The sequence below is a fragment of the Corvus brachyrhynchos genome, unplaced genomic scaffold, assembly GCF_000691975.1.
Source record: "Corvus brachyrhynchos isolate BGI_N302 unplaced genomic scaffold, ASM69197v1 scaffold6, whole genome shotgun sequence".
NCBI classification, from domain to species: domain Eukaryota; kingdom Metazoa; phylum Chordata; class Aves; order Passeriformes; family Corvidae; genus Corvus; species Corvus brachyrhynchos.
Genome location: NW_008238632.1, coordinates 2,496,215 through 2,513,919, shown reverse-complemented (window position 1 = coordinate 2,513,919; position 17,705 = coordinate 2,496,215). Strand labels below are relative to the sequence as shown.

At 42.5% G+C, this 17,705-nt stretch overlaps 1 protein-coding gene across 6 annotated transcripts in view; it reads left to right on the top strand.

The window, feature by feature from the left end:
* Positions 1-17,705, top strand: part of NHSL1 (NHS like 1) — a 109,134-nt gene that overhangs the window by 80,973 nt on the left and 10,456 nt on the right. For 4 of the 6 annotated variants that reach the window (XM_017737205.1, XM_017737204.1, XM_017737208.1 and 1 more), the window contains 3 exons: positions 3,982-4,113; positions 12,851-16,261; positions 16,790-16,919. In XM_017737205.1, the coding sequence (XP_017592694.1) occupies positions 3,982-4,113; positions 12,851-16,261; positions 16,790-16,919 (3,673 nt within the window). The remainder of the gene's footprint in view (positions 1-3,981; positions 4,114-12,850; positions 16,262-16,789; positions 16,920-17,705) is intronic. The other 2 variants (XM_017737206.1, XM_008635974.2) reach the window with 2 other exon arrangements.

Below are 17,705 nucleotides of genomic sequence, written 5' to 3'. Positions count from 1 at the left end.
CTAGCAGTGCTTTTTTCACCTGTATTTTTATAAACTAGTATTTTAATTAGTATTATTTAATACTATTTAAATATTCTATTAGTATAGGAGCAGGACATCTGTTACAAACATTAGTAAGCTCTGAGAAATCAACGAGAAATTATTTCTTAAATAAACAGCAGAAAATATTTGAAGTAAACAGATGAAGACAACATGAAATCATGAACGCCCCACCTCTGGAAAACTAATAGAAGGAAAATATATGCAATGCTGAAATGTTACTAGGGCAGTTGGCATCATCTAGGGAATTTAGGATACAGATGCAGAAGGCCAAGTTACAGGAACAATGGATAATCTGACATAATCAATAAGCTTGAGTAGGGCTTAGATGTTGTGACAGCAGGAACACAGTATACTTGGAGAAACAGTAATCTGTTGTTTGATTTAATGACCCTGCATACTGCAAAAGGTACGGGGGAAGTAAACAGATGGAAAGAAGGATGAGGGAAAGGGATCAAATAACTCATAGATTTAATTCATCGTCATGTAGAACATCACCTTGTTTGGATAAATTATGTTTGTGACTTCAACCTGCATAATTTGACTGGTGTAGTGAACCTTGTGTCCCCTGAGTTGTTTAGTTCAGCACTAAATTGTTAGTAACAGCACTCGGAAAACTCTGCGATTCTCAACTTTTTTGTTTGAAATGCTGCACGTGCATATTTTACCTCGCCTTTCTGGAGTGTGTGGTTAAGCACTTACTCCCTTATAAACATGGTAATTGGAAGAGATAAAAAGGGAGGGCATTAGAGGAAGACTGCTGTTGCACCATGTGGTCTGGTCTCCAGGATCCACCATTCCCTTTCCCTTGAAATAATTACATTGTTACTGTGAAACAGGGCAAGCGAGGTGAGCCACTCACAACATACTGAAAAAGCTGCTGTCCTTGTTCCTCTTTAAAAAGTCACAATCTGCTCCCCTCCTCTGCTCTCCCACACACCGAGTAATTTTATTTTGTGAAATTCCTTATGTTACTGCACGAGACAGGAAAAAAACTGACAAGAAATTCTGTGCAGTTTGTTCAACATAAAATGGAACAAACCATTGAGGGGTTTTGTTTTGATTTGGCTTTTCCCTTCACACACTCTCTTTCTCACTCTCCCAGAAGAGAGGTCACAACACTTCCATTTTATTACTCCTGGCATGAAATAAAAGGTTAACCTTTGAAGAGACTGCTGGCAATTGGTAACGTTTTCAGCAGTGCATTAGTAGTGATTCTGCTACAAAGGCCTCTCACGTGGCTGTGCAATAAATGCTCCATGAGTTCAGCTTTCAGGGCTCTTTGGTGAACAGATTGCAACTAATACAGTAGTCATAAAAATCTGTTGGATAGCGTGAAGGTGCAGGGGCATTGCATTAGGCTGACAAACTGCTGACTAGACATCCAGATTTGGAAGCGGTTTAAGTCTGAGAGTGCCTGGGCTGAGCTTTATTCTGGCCTGGAAGGGGTTGGACTGAATTTTTCAGTGGTGGCCAGTCTTGGCATTTGCATATCCTGTGGGTTAAAAGATATATAATGGTGTCTGTTCTTGTGGGTTTTCCGGAGCTAACTTTCTTTCCAGATGGAGGAGTCTGGTAGTGGTGGAGGTGATCAGTGCCAGGCTGGATCCTGCAAAATATTTAAGCATTTGCTTGTGTCCAGCTTGACTGACTGAGATTTAAGCACATACTTACATATTTTTTAAGCATTTGCTTGTGTCCAGCTTGACTGACTTCAGTGAGATTTAAGCACATACTTACATATTCTCTGTGAATCCATGGAAACTGAATATACTGCATGAGGGACAACTGAGTAAAGTATATAAGGAATACCCAGATGATTTATTACAAACCTGTAAGAGAAGGAGAAAAGTATCCTTATATCTGTAAAATATACTTCACATTGACATTGATATTTTCTAAAATGAAAAAGATGACAATGAAGAAAGAAAAGACTGAGACATTCTGATTTTGCTTGTTGGATTTCATTGAAGTTGTTATTTTGAAATTCTACGGATTTGCATTGTGGCCTTTGTGTATCAAAAGCCATTAAAGATGGATTGGTTGAGTTAGCTCTTAGGTAGCTCCTTTGGAACAAGTTACTGTGGATCTGTTGGCACAGTAACATTTCCCCATGGCCATCCTGTTTGTGCTGTCTGAGGCTTCATGTGAAAGACTCTCTCCTTGTTTGCACCCTGTGCTTATCACTTAACATTTTATTCCAGGGCATTCAGATCTGGCTACATTATAGTTCATTGCAATCACCATCTCAGGCGTAATTGTTGGCCTTTGAGTGGATAAAGATATGATGAGAGATGCAAAACTTTATCCTTCAAATCTGTTGGATTCATTATAATGTGGCTGGAATTATTTTTATCATCCTGCATGACAGGATAACCTAATGTCCTGACTCTTGCCCCGTATGGGTCCTAACATCCTAATACTGGTACTGCTTGAGACAGTGGATAGTCTGTCTCAATATTTCAGGACTTCTACTAAGCCAGTGGGATCCACAGCTCTAAATTTTGTAGTTCCCATGGGCTTCCTCTCCTCCCCTTAATCTGATTTCAGTCAGTCCAAAAGTTGGATGAAACCGGCATTTCATAACTGCAAGAATTCCATTCAGCACAAGTGTGGCCCATGGTCAAGGCTCCAGTCAAACAGAGTCAGAGTCTTTCTATTTACAACATGGTGAATGAAAATGCTACATTTTTTCCTTGCATTTTCTCAAGTCCACATGCTATACTTTAATATATGACTGTATCTTTAACTGTTATAGAGGCAATGAGGTTTTCTACGCTACTCGCACGACGCACATCATACTGATGTGCAGTCAGCCAGGGGTAATTTTTATGATGTATTAGTTACTGTGCATTAATCACTTTTTAGAGGTAAATAATTCGGTCATTGATTTTCAAAGAAGTGTACAGTGGAAAAAAACATGTACAATGTATATCAAAGTTTTTCTGCCTTTAAGTTTTAAATGGGCCATCTAAAGGACACTGAGCAGTGCTTTAAAATGCTTAAACTTCTAAAAATGGAACTTAATGTGAGCTACGGGGGTTAGCTCTTAAAATTTTAAAGTGACAGAGAATTAGTTCACGATCTATAGGGCAATTTTTATCTTACTACTAGTAAAATGGCCAAATTATAAACCTCTAAACTAAAGTGAATTCCTAAAGAAAAGCTGCTTTATGATAGTGGTGCTTCTGGGTCCCATTATGATACAGCACATGGTCATCATAAGGCTTTGTCTGGCAAAGTGCACTTACACATTTTTTCAGCTCTTGCCATGGTATATTTTTATAATCATCTGTAAAGTTTCCATTTTAAGCAGCTTTCACTCTGAAATATTTATGAGTCCACAAGATCAGTTTGATCTCTGCGTGCTCCATAGCTCTTATTTGTATTGTGTTAAAAGATCAACACCAGAAATGTGGTACACTTGACAGGTTCAGAGCAACTTGGAATGAAAAAGAAGGGCCTCATGTGACTTAATGATGGAGCTGTGCAAAGACATCATAATAGCTGTTGCCAGTAGGAATGTCTGTTCCTGCGTAAACCATTGAGATCTTTCATTTTCATGAGCAGATTTGCTTTTTCTGCAGCTCATTACTTAAAAATAAATTAACAAAACCACAGAAAAACCTATAAAGGGCCAAATTAAAGCAAGGATTCTCTTTGCTTGTGGAATTAGAGCTCCTCTCACTAAATATGAACTGGGCTCAGAAAGCCAAAATTCCTTTTAAAACATGCAGTACTGTGTAATGGATATTTGTGTGTAAAGCCTTACTGTGACAGTGTGCTGTATCTTCCTTCAGTGTAAACCTTCATTGTAGGACATAGCTAACATCATTTATTAATGCCTTTTTTTCCATTTCTACAACAAAACTAGTGGAAGAAAGTGCATGATGTCAGTGTGCTTGGAAGTAATGTTGCTTTGCTTGTTCTACCATGTATTAGGGGAGAATTTCGACCGCCAAGCCAGCATTCGGCGGTCTCTAATTTACACAGACACGGTGGTAAGACGGCCGAAGAAAGTCAAAAGGAGAAAGACTATTACAGGAATCCCTGACAACATACAAAAGGAGCTAGGTATGGCTCATCAGAACTGTATTCCATCCACTGTTCATTGTCACTGCTTATCATGACTCAACTAATAACATTACCAGTGCTCATGAAACCAATACAGTCTGATAGCCTATTTCAGTTCCAAATATGTGTGTGCCTCCTTGCCGCCTCTTGCATTGGGAAGTTGGGACCTTTAATCTGTTGACTTCCATCTGTTAAAGGGAACAGGGTGTTTGGAAAATGGTGTACTGGTACAATGAAAATCTGCAGGGATGTAAGTTTGTGGACTTCAATGCTTTCCTTCAGATTTGGTCGTCTTCTCCAGGATGTTCACCAAAGCAAAACTGAAGTGAGCAGGCGTATTGGCTTATGAGTAATTACTTAGTGGAGTAAATCAGTTCATGGATGCCCTCCTGAATCTGGCAAGGATTGCATCAAGAGTTAAAAACCTATTTTCCAGTTCAGTTGTGGCAACCCCTTAAATATCTGTGGTTTTGATTGGCAGTAATTTACCTGGGTTTTTTAGCTATTCCATATATTCTAAAGGAAAGTTACCTATTTGGTCCCACTTACACTACCTCAGGCAGTCCTCCTTCATACTTTGCCGCAGATGTGAATTCAAAGCTGAATTTTGGCAGACCTTTCAGACACTTTTTGCAGAACTCTTCGATTTAAATTGTGTTTAGTTTATTTTTTGAAAAATTAATTCAGTTTTTCCCAAATTACAACTTCAGAGATAAAAGTATGCCCTCCTCCCCACCCCCCTTTTTTTTTTCTCAGTAGAGGAGGAATATATTTTAAAATAGTCTGGCAGAACATAATTTTGGTGCTTTACATGTGAAATCATCTCCATATATTGATGATTTCAGTAAGTTTTACTACGTTGTGTTTTGCATCTATTTATTTTTTAATTATGTCTTCAATTCTTGGTTATTTTTCTGGATTTTTCAGAAACAGAAGCAAAAATTTGTAGCTTGTCTGGATAGGTTTGAAATGAGGTAGAGGGTCAGGCATAGAGAAAGCCAAGAAACAAACAATTACATGCAGAGAAGTTTGTGAGTGGAACTGTGCTCCTTCAGCATCTGTAATGAAACAGTGCCCTGCCATGGGAATCCTCTGCCTCGAGAAAGCATTTACAAAACGTAGAGGTTACATCTTGGCCACTTCAAAAAGATGTTTCATGCTTGAAAACATCAACTGTAGTTTTATTTGGTGGAGTAAACTGAGAATGCAGTTGGCATCTATCCTAAAAAGAATTCTTCAGTTAATGCCTTAAAAGAGGTTTGTGACTTTTGCCAATCTGTTCACTAAGGGTGACAAGTTTTATACCCTGATTTTCATCTTTCATCTCTGTGCTGAGCACATTTCATGTTGTACTGCTTGGAGGCTTTCCTTGGCTTCTGTTTTAAGTTGTGGACTGGCAGTATCCCACCGTAGGAGCTCTCTTGGGATGGTTCCCTGGCCCACAACCTGCAGGCACTTAAGGCTTCAGCCATCTGCCCTATGGCAGAAGTTGTCTGAGGAGCTCCATGTTGTTTCTGTGGTGGTTGTGTGTCTTCCAGAGAGCAAATTGTGTGCCAGGAGAAGTCTGTGAGGGCAGTGTCCATCCTGTCAGCGTATTGCTTTCCATCACAAGACATGAAGTACACTTGAAAAGAGTGATAGTGTCTTTGTCTTGCACCTGAGGAAACCAGACATGCTGCAGTGAAGTGACTTAGCCAGAGTCAGCCACCAGGCTGCTGACAAGGCTGGGAATAACTGCAAGTCTCCCCCATCCCTGTTCAGTGCTCTTTCTGCCTTTTCTCCCCTCCCTCCCCCCCGTCACTCCCCAAATATTTCTGTAGCAGTCCATTCCCTATTTCTCTTACGCTGTCCCAAAACAAGCAAGGAGTTGTTTTAAAACATTCCACAGTTCATTTGATCAGAACAAGTATCTGGACTAAACTCCAAATCAAGCAATTGCATTATGCCTATTGACATTCTCCCTGTGGTTTCAGCTGAATAAATCTCTTTGTTTCTCCCCTAAAGCATTGCTGTGAATGGCTATAATATTTACACAAAGATTAAAATCCCTTGGTACACCAGAGTTGCTGCGTGCAGGCTAAATAACTAACATATACAGCAGATTCTTGTAACATCTTGTTTATCCTTCAGAAGGAAGCAGAAACTTGAGAGAACCTCAAAGCTTCAACCAGGCTTTGGACTATTTTCATTTCTTGTGAGAGAGCCTGGAAGAACTTCTGCCGGGCCAGGCTGCTGGGGTTCTCCCCTGGCTGCTTCGGGTCCTTTGGAACATAAGGGACCAAGCAGAAGAGAAAGCCTGCACTGGCTGCTGGCCTGAGCTCAGCGGATGTGGTACCCTCATAGAATTCAGCCAGACGTACTGAAAGGAAACATTAACTGCACCCATGTGCTTAAGCTATCTTTAAACATTGTTGCATTTTAGCATTGAAATGCTATTGTGTTTTCACAGGTGTCTTCCAGTAATGAACCAGTCTCTCTGTGTAGACTGGAAAATTCTGCATAGAAAATTCTGCATAAATAAAATGCAACATCATAGATGGGATTCTGAGAAAGAGTAAGAATGTGAGGTGTCTACCAGTTTAGAGATAGGAGTTACTTTTTGAAGTTGTTTTTTAACAGCAGGACCCTTTCAGTACTATTTAGCAGAGTGACACCAAAGTAATAGGAGAAGGCAAAGCATTCTTCTCTCTGCCAAACACAGCAATGAAAAAAATCAGTTCTGCATACTTCTGAATTACCTTCCTTGTCTTACAGAACATAAATATTACATACATATTTAATGGGAGTCAGTGTTGGATCAAAACTGCAGAAAGAGCAAGAAACTTGGAAATGTTTTACTTCAAGTGCTCTCAGTTTCTCTGCTCTGTGTTGCCATTATCCATTGTGTCTAGATGTTTTCTTCAGATGGTACCTTAGATGCAAACCTATATTCCCCCCTGTCAGACAAGAAGGTGATTCCCAAAGAGAAGTTTGGTTGAGATGAGCACCTCTCTAGAAGAACCTGTCACTGGCCTTGCTCATTTCTTGGCTCTTGGTTATCATCAGCTTCCTTCACGTGTTCCAACTCTCCAGATGAAATAAAGGCAGCAAAATGCTTTCCACCTTTCCATGGTCCTTTCTTTGTGTCAGTGCTCTAGGGTCTGACTCAGACTAAATTTGTTTTTGTGGAGGTTCCAAGTTACCTGGTTGTGAGTGTTTCTCCAGAGCTCAGCACCAGACACCAGTGGGCAGCTTCTGGTGTCCCAGACTCCCTCCCTGTCTTTCAGGAGGAGCAGGTCCCAGACCTGAGTATCAGTTCCACCACAGTTGCTAATAAACATACCTCACCAAAACAGGGGAGAGGAAAACATCTTCAACTTTTCCACCTTTTTATTCCTCCTTCTTCTGACAAGCATTTTGATGGTTTTTTTAATTCCAACAGAAAGTTTCTGTCCTCTTGGTCTCCAAAAATGTCTTTTGATTTTATGCTTTGTGTGTACTTCCTTTGGATTATTTAAATGCTTTTTTTCCCATCTTATAGATGAAAGTCATCATCTTTTTGGTTCTGTGATTTTTTTTTGCCCCATGTACATTTTTTCCCCCTTCCTGACCTAAGGGTTGAAAGGGTTAGAATGACCTCGTACCATTTTTTCAGCTTATTTACCTTTGAAAAGGGAAAATACTTTGAAAAGTGTATTTTTTCAGTAGCTCACAAGGAGTTGTCACCTGTAGGATGTCGTGTCAGTCATAGGGATGGGTATGACTGACACCTGAACTGTCAGTCCTTCATTTGCTTTCTTGCCAGACAGCTCAGACCCCTGGTGGTACCATTTGGTGTCTCAGGTATTATTTGGGACTGTTGAAGCTCTCCTTTGACATGCCAGAGAGGAAACAATTCCATCTCAGCAACGTGGGCGCAGATAAGTCCTTCTGATCTCTGGAAACTCAACTGTTCTATTAAAGACTCCTCTTAACTGATACTCTTCTCCAGTTAGTCCCTCCAGAGCTAGCAGTCACTCAAGTTACAGGTCCCATGGGTAAGAAGAGTCCCAGATACCCATTGGTCCTACAGAAATGCCACACAAATACCTAGCTGTTCCAGCCAAGTAATTCTGCACCTGCTTCTGTTTGCAACTTTAGCACTCTTTGGAGAGAATATCTCTGTTTCAGAGTTACTGTGCCTTTTGACTAGTACTGGGTTTATACCTGTAGTTTTTTAACATTGTACATTTCTAGCGCTATCCATCCATAAATCAGGTGCTAGAAAGCGGGTGTAATCTGCTTTTTGATACTGGGAGGAGGAAAGACAGATGGCAGGAATATAAACTTCACCAGAGGTCGGTTGTTTACGGAAATGAACAGAATCAACAAAACTTGAATTCCCAATATTTACATCAGAAGTCTCCCTCTCAGGGTGGCAGTGATATATGCAAGGATATTTCAGGGTATTTTTCAGCTGGCAGTACTGAAAAATTTCACAGGATTCACTGCAGTATTTTTACTCCCTTCTGAGAGATTACAGATTCTTTATGAAGCACGGTGAAAATTCCTTTAAATTGTCATAAGCCCAATGTACTTGTCTGTTTCTTGTTGAGTGTCTGTTAAAAATCACTCAGTATGTAAGTGCTGGGGTAAAACAGATTAAGAGTCTCTGGGGATTTTTTGTAACACTAAATTGTGGTGCCTGCACAGCGACTTAGCCAGTTTAGTAGGTTGGCAGGAGGATTGCTAGGTGAGGCATGAGGAGGCAATGAGAGTACCACACCTTAGGAATGTGCCTATGGCATAAGAGACAAGTGCTTGCATTAGAATTGGTTAGTCAGAAGGTAAGAGACACTACTTCTTTGTTCTAGTTGAAACAAGCATGTACTTTGTGACACCAGCACAAACTCTGTTTATCTTTTCAGACCCTCGGTTTTCCATGCTCATTTCAATGCAGAGGACCTTTCATCTGATTCTCTGCTGGTGCCACCACATCAGCTAGAGTCACAGGGGGACTGCTAGTAGCCAGTACCTGGGCTCAGGGATGATGTACAGACACACTTTCTTCCCCATCAAATTTGCCAAATTTGTCATTCTCAATCCCTGTCCTCTCTAATGAACAACACCAGTGACTATCAGAGTCCACAGAATGGGTGTTCTTTACTTGCTGCTGGAGCCTGCTCTAAACATGTGAGTTAGAGAAGAGCATTTGCCCTAAGAGAGACTTTCAGCATAGTAGGGTAATGAAGAAGAAAAGAGGGTAGATACAGGTCTCCTGTGGTGGACATAGCACTGATGGCAGTACTGCTGGACACAGGATAATATAAAAGGCAGACAGGACAATCATTACTTTCAGCCACATTTATCACACGCCCAGTTTGCAGCTGCTTCTGACTTCGTGATGTTCAGCATCTGTAACCTGATGTCTGGTTCTGCAACATTTTTTGCCTCTGCTCACACATTGTCCCTGCAACTAGATGGGCTTGTGGATGGTATTCTTTAAAAGATCTGATTCAGTTTAAGAATTTTTGTGTTGCAGGCAGAAGGTATCTTCTGACTGCTACTTATTTAAGTAGATGTTTTCTGAGAAACCTAGCATTATCAGTGTAGCAGTCAAAGGTGTGAGCTGTCCCTTAGAATGGGATTGTTTGTCTTCTAGCTGCATTACCAACAAAGATTTTAAGGGGTTTTGAAAATCCTTACTTTTCAGTGTTACTCTAGAAGTGGGTGCAGGTTTTACAGGGCATTTGTAGATTACAAATAAAATACTCCTCGCTACCCTTCTCTGAATTTCACCAGAATCATAAACACCTCAGCATTTTACCAGTATACCTGAGTCTTAAATGTTCCTCTGGTTGGTTTTTTGAACCATTTTCCCTGCAGATTTCTGTTGTCCCTCTTCAGAAAACAGAACTATAAAATGAGTAAATCCTCACAGCTTTGCATGATATTGTCCATACATGTAAAGCCAAAACTGAAGCGGAAAGAATTTCAGAATATGCTGCATTTCTACAAAAAAAAAGTATTTAAAACCTCAAAGCTATATTCCTGTAATAGTAACACCCATGAAAAAATCCTTCTCTGACCATATCCCATAGAATGATTGAAGGATGTAGCCCTGTAGTTTGTATTTCTGAAGCTGTGCTGTCTTGCCCTCCATAATCCTGTGTTTATTTGGGCTCTGAATCATTCTAACTAGAAGAGGCCTCACACCTAGTGCAAAGACTTGCCCTGATGGGCTTCCCTGCAGTATTGAGGTTGTGAACGTTTACTGCTGTTGAGTCAATTTATGTGGTTTCCCAGAGCATATTAGGCTGGACCCTAAATTACATCTATTCTGGTAACAAACCCAGGGTAAGCCCTGGTTCTCAGCAGCATCCTGCAGTTGGTTGTTGATGCTGCCCTCTTGTTAGTGTGCTGCTCTGGCACTGTTCTGGCTGGGACAGCTGGCAGTGCCCAGGCTCTGCTGGGGTGTGTGTGCCAAGGGATGGGACAGGAGCTGCCGTGCCAGGCATTTTGGTATAGCCATCAGTGGCCGCTTTTATTCAGTGGCCTCCTTTATTCCGTGCCATTAATTTTCTGTTTCAGACATCACTGTGCATTTACCATGAGCTGTATGTCCCAATAAATGCATTCTAACAGTCCTTGTTTTGGAAGAAAGAAAAGGTGGTGTTAGCAAGTCCAGCATTGGTCTGCTTTGCCATTTACCTTCTCTAGCAGTAACATTTTGAACAGACATAAAACACCCATCTGCATTTCAGTACTTGTGAAAAAGGGTGCATTTAGCTTCCTCTGTGAATACAATACAGACATGCCACATACTGAAATGAAGTGCTCTCAGCCACAGGTCAGTATGTGACAGTATTAGATACTTGCTGTAGTGCTGCCAGCTTCATTCTCCACCAGCACCATCCTTTTGTCTCATCTGCGTGTGTGAATTTGTGTGCACGTGTGTATTTCACAGAGGCAGAAGAAGAAAAATACCCCCTCTCTTTGGTTATTTACATATCTTAGCATGCAGACCTTTATTACCAGATATTTTTAACTGACCAGCAGTTAATATCAGTGATGTCATGGTTCCAGAAACATTCGTAATGTCTACTTTGCTGTTTTTCTCTGTCTTAACCAAAGGGGTGCACTGATTGCATAGAAAAAATATACCTGGAAAGGAAGATTATTTTTCTTACTGTACAGTTCTTAATAACTGTATACAGAATATGCAAATCCCTCTCTTGGTTGGCTGCAGTAGTCCATCTGTTCTGACAGTATCTCGTATTAGATTATCCAAGACATTTGCCAGCATCTGAGTATCTAGCTTTGCAGCAAACCTCTACCAGAAGCAGAAAGAGGCTGCATTTTTGTGAGAGCAAGAGAATTTACACAAAGCAAACTAACTAGGCTTCAAGCTGCTGAAAGACTGCTTACATGCCTGAGGAAAAGAAGTAAACAATCTTTTTTGTGTGTGCTGCTTTAACTGTAGCCTTTTCAGAGCCCTGTTTTCCTTACCCTAAATGCCTCTTTTGCCTGCCAAGCAGCAGGATGATTAAATGTCCTTTAAGTGGTGTTTAAAGCTGCATGATAAGAATACCTATCCTCCCAGTACAGTTTCATATAGTAAATATGAAAGGAGAACATTCCTTTCAGGCGTGCTACTTCATTGCTCCTGAGACTCGCTAAGGCGGAGACTTGAAATAACCAGTTTTCCCCCACAGTGACATATGTGTGGCATCCTTACCAGCATCTCCAGCAGCACGCCTGCCTCTCTCTTGCTATTTATACAGCAACGCAACTGAATTCAAAAGCAACAGCCTTACACAGACTAATTTTAAAGCAGTCCCCTGGTTTGTGATTTTAAAAGGCAACTACCAATAAAACTGTAAATATAAAAGAGCCCTAGAATCCTTTCTGTTGACCCAATGATAACTATATTTTGAACTAAAACTGGTTTTCCATTATCTTCAAAGTTGGGGGTGGGGAGAGTTATGCCAATGTGATTATTCCTTCTTTTAGAAAAAGTGGTTATTTTTTTTATTTCCTGATGGTGCTGAGGATGACACAACCATCAATACCAGCTGTTTCTTTTCCCCAGTTCTTAGAATTTTTCCTTTATGGTAAATAGAAAATACAGTTGTATGGAGAAACGTTATCTAATAGTTTTCTTTGCAGTGTCGGATAATGTTTATATAAATGCTGTTATAAGTATGTATTATTTGTGGTAAAACAATTCACGTTTCCATGTGGTAGCATTCTTTCAGACAAGCTGCAGGACTTGGAGAGCTATCTGTGTCTCCTGAAATATTTTTTTCTGAAATGTAATGCTTGTAAAAAGCAGAATTTTTTATTCGTATTAGTCTCCAGATTTCCTTCCCCTTTTCTTTATTGCATGAGGCATTAGCATGGGAACACACTTCACGTTTCTCAGGCTTTTGTCTGTTCCTGCTGCGTTGCCTACTGGAAGTCAAATAGTACTACTTGGTTTCTGACACAACTGATTACTATGGAAATTATTGCCATGTCATAAACAGAGGATTTCATGTGTCGAATGTGCGGCAGGAACGCAGATGATTCTGTAAGCAGGAGGTTCCTGGTAATATGGAAAAAGGGAAGAGAAATGCAGAAAACAGACGATGCCTCTGAAAAATCCATTGTTGCAGATTCTTCTTCAGAAGAAGGAGCAGGGGATTGAGCAGTTTGCTGGGTTGGGTTTTTTTTGAATGAGTGAGAAGATAAATGTGAATTTGCACTTCAAGAAATAATTATTTTATTTTGACTCCAGCAGTTGGTACTGGCCAAAGTGATTTCCGAGGGCATTCGATGTATGTCCCAGATCACTGTTCCACGCTAGGGAGACTAGACAGCTATCGCTCTGCTATGCAGCGCTCCGAAACCAAGGACACCAGCTGCCAGACGGAGGAAGTTAAAGTTGTGCCCCCTTCAATGAGAAGAATACGAGCACAGAAAGGACAAGGCATTGCAGCCCAGATGTCTCAGTTCTCCAGCTCATCTGGAAACATGTCGGTGATGAGTGACTCTGCTGCAGTTTTTGCTTCCCGCCAAAATGACGACATAGGTTTTCACAGCTTGCCTCGGGTTGGTGCGAGAGTGTCTCTGCAGTCCCTAGATCAGACACAGAGCATGATGTCGAGGCAGACAGAAGACATTGCTGGCACTTTACCCCACCAGATAAGTAAATTGCAAGTGGATGATAGTGTTGTGCATCTGAGGAATAATCCCACGATGGGGACCCTGTCGAGGCCAAAGTCCCAAGAGGTGAGAAGCTGTGATAGCGAGAAGCCCTCAAGCCCAGCATGTGTGGTCTCTCCTCATGCCACCTACTCAACGAGCATCATACCCAATGCAACACTGTCATCCTCCTCAGAAGTTATCCTTATTCACGCTGCCCAGAGTGTTGGATCATTGGATAGTAAAATTACCAGCTCCACTGCCTACCCAAATCCAAGAGACAATCCTGCTGCCAGCAGTGCAATAAGTGGGAAAGAAGATCACCATTCTTCAAGTGGTAACTGGAGTGAGAGTAGCTCCACACGTCACTCACAGACTTCAGATACCATCCCATCTAACACTGTCATGATGCTTTCTCTTGGTGACTCTGCTGTCTCTCTTAGCACTCCTGGGAATGCAGAGGCTGGGTCTCAGAGCATGAGCTACAGCTGTAGGAACACTGCTGCTTTAGCAAGCCCTTCCCAGGACAGCGATGGTCGGAGTGAATCCAGCTATTCTGGAGAGAGAGCACACGCAGCAGTGAGCAGCACAGAGCATTGGTTGTACAAGTCTTCAGAAAACAGTGAGACCCCTTCACGCAAGGTGGTTTGTACCACACCAGGCTGTGCCACGCCCGGCAGCAACCTGAGCAGCAGCAGCCTGGAGAGGACGTCGATCAGGGACGATTCGACTTCCCTGTATTCTTTGGACCACGATGGCTATTACGGCCCCATGCATATGGACTCCAGACTGAAGTCAGACATTCCATGCAACAGTACTAATGGTTTTGAGAACCCCAGAGACAACGTGGTAAATGTCTTTGAAGGAAAGGAGAAGAAACATCAGGATGACCAGTCAGGCCAAGGTGACAAATCCCTTGCAAGAAACATCTCACTGAAAAAGGCAAAGAAGCCACCTTTGCCACCATCCAGAACAGACTCACTCAGAAGGATACCTAAGAAAAAAGCCCAATCCAATGGACAGGTACTTGATGAAACACTCATTGCCACGCTCCAGCATTCTCTGCAGCTGAATCTTAAGTGCAAAAATGGCAGCTCCCCTTCCCAGAGCCCCTGCAGTGATTATGAGGATCCCTGGGTGTTGCGCTCCCGCAGCCAAAGCTCGGTCAGTGCGAGCAGCGGCATGATGTCCACCACTGCTCCAAACCTGTACTCCATCTGCACAGTCACTCCCTCCCAGAGTGAGACAAGTAGCATAAAGTCGGAGTACGCTGACCAGTGGGGTTACTACAGCGACTATGCTGCAGTGGCAGACGACCAGGTGAAATCTCCGGTGACCCATTCTGCCAGTACATCATCTGCTCTGAGCGATTACAGCATCAGCCACTTCAGTGATGGCTCAAGGGCTTCTGTGCCACAAGTGCCCAGTGGACTGGCCAAACCAAAGAGTGCTTCTCCAGAGAAATCCCACCGAGTCACATCACCATCAAGTGGGTACTCCAGCCAGTCCAATACACCCACTGCGCTTACTCCAGTGCCTGTACTTGTAAAATCTGCATCATCAGGAAGTGGGAAATCCAAGCTGAAGCCTAAAGTGCCTGAAAGGAAGTCCTCTCTTCTGTCTTCTGTCTCCATGTCTTCATCATCCACTTCTCTTTCTTCAAATACATCTACTGAAGGGAGTGTGAGTGTGAAGAAACTGGACCCTGCTCTGAGCCCTCCTCCGGATTCTGGTGCGCCTCCTCCACCACCTCCTCTTCCAACACCTCCACGTTGCCCTGAACTTTCTCCTCCCCCTCCTCCTCCTCCAGCAGAAGTCATGGATCTGTCACCATTGTCTGCCTCTCCCACCTTTCCCCCTCCTCCGCCAGAAGCCAGTGTAAATTCTTCCTTTGCTCAGACTGTTCCATGGTTTCCTCAAGAAGCCTCCATCAGTTCATTCTCTTCGCCTGTTCCTCCTCCTCCTTCTTGCTCCATAGCTGTCCCGCCACCAGCACCACCGCTTGATCCCAAAATAACAAAAGGTGCAACAATATACCCGCAGTTTTCTTTTAAGAAACGCAACCAGGACGATTCTTGCTACAGTCCGGTGAAACAGCCACTCACTAAGCAAGATGCATCGAGACCTGTGATGCCATTAGTAACCACCAAAGCACTGCAAATGGTGCAGTTGAGGTCTGTGAAAAAATCAACAGAAGGTGAGCCATCAGCTGAATCTGCTTCTGAAACCACTTCTCAGGAAAAGGGTACTGCAAATCCATCATCACAGTCTTCGCTAAAGCCATCTCTCTCACTAAAACTCAGTAGCAGCTTAGGCGATGAGGAAATGAAAACTCCAGGCACTTCATTTAAAAATGTAGTTCAAACGCTGTCTCGGGGTTCTCCTCTCATTCTCTCTGATAACACACGTGTACTTGACTGTGATCAAAAGCCTGTGAGTGCAGTAGGTCTGAAGAAGTCTCCTGAAGCTGATGCTCTGGGGTCAGCCACTGATGACACACCTGAGTCCTCAGTGCAGAGTGAAGACCTCCTTTCTGGCGTGTCACTTCAGGGGTCACCAACATCTCCTGACAAGACTCTGGTTGTATTGCCAAGCAAGAAACCACCTCCTATATCAAAGAAACCCAAGCTGTTCCTTCTGGTACCACCTCCACAGTTAGACCTTACAGTGGAGAAAGCAGCTGAAGTGAGTGATACTGCCAGAAGCCCAACTAAGAGAGACGCTGTGCTTGCACACTGTGAGGAGGCGAGAAATTGTCTTACAGATGGACTCGGTTCTAGCGAGATGGACTCTGGCAGCCTGGTTCCTGAGGGAGGAGCTGCTGGATTCACCTTCTCTGAGACAGTGGGAGCGAATGCCTTTGTGGTACAGCCTGCTGCATCACCAGTTCAAGAAGAACCCAGGCAGGAGGAGCAGTCTGCTTTTGATGAAGGAAGCAGTTCAGGGAGCAGCCAAGACAGTGGCAGTAACACTGACGGGCACCTATCTCAAGAGAACGAAAGTGGTGAGTCTCTTTTCTGACTAACTCAGATGTAGCAGTAGCTATTTCAGAGAAGGTGGGGAGTGAGAATAGCCATCCTAGCATTGAGGTGGGATTCTGTAGAGGGCAGAACCTCTTGTGATTTTTACAACTAAAACGTCGCAGGGATCTGATTATATTTAATGAGTTTTCTTGCAGTTCTTTTCTGACTTTGCATTGTTGCAGACACAGAAAGAAAATGATGCTTTATTTACCCGTGCTAGTATTAAAGCATGCTATGAAAACAATTCGTTAATTTTGGTTTTGTATTTTAGTGGAAACCATACAAGTTTTCTTTTGTTACTGTTCTCCGCCTGTTGTGTGTGAGCAAGCACAGGCATTTCATGCACTGCAGTTCCCTAAGCAAGCGTTGATCTGAAATCACCATAATGACAGCGCTGCACTCAGTCCATTGGATGCTTCTCCTTAGTGGCAGTGAGGGCTGGTTTCAGGATTACATGCCCGTGGCGTTAGCATGACAGACTGACTGTGTTGTTCATTCTCTTTGCACAGTGGAGGTGTTTGAATCAGACACAGCCAACAGTTCATTCCTGCCGAGCAGTGGCTATGGGGAAGAGACAGATGGAGTGGCAACACCAGCGAGACCAAGGACTACTGAGGATCTTTTTGCAGCCATTCACAGGTACTGCAGAAACTGCCTTTCCTGTACTGTGACGTCCGGTAGGTCTCGGAAAAATAAATTTAACATTGTTTTACTAAAACACCCAATTACAACAGTCATTGCTTTAAGAGAAAGCATATATTTATCAACTTTCTACTAAGCCTATATGTGAAAAAGATGAGGAAAAGAACTTACATTTTATTGTTTTACAAATGTATTTAGTCCATTCTGAACTAAAACCAACCTGATTAAATGGATGTAAATTATATTATAAATACCTTGCCCTTTAAAATATCAAGTTACGTCTAGTATTTATTGTACTGTTCTCAATCTGCCCTATTAACTCTACTGTTGCTTTTTCTGTGTATCTTTTTGTTTTCATTCTCGTTCTTCTCCATCTCTTTTTACTCTCTTCGCTGCTTATATGGTGCAGTTTGGGACAGAGGCTCAACGCTAATGCTTCATGGCAAGCGTGGCTGAAACTGGCAAGTAACACAACATGTCAGTCATATGGCAAAACATATGGCAAACGCTGGATTATAGTTTGCCATAATCCAGCCTGAGGTCGGGTGTTTTGTGTCAAACTGATTCGTGAATGAAATGTGCAATACTGGCCCTATTATTAATGACATCATTCATTTCCCTTGAAAACAAAATCGTCCCGAATGGCAGCTAGATAACGTGTTGTTCACGTTAGGTGTCAAAAAGCAAAAAACCCAAGAAAGCCCCAAGGAAAGGAGCGCCCAGAGGCAGAGCAGGGAACGCGCGCTGCCTTCGAGCAGCGCTCCCGCAGCGCGGCCGGAGCCG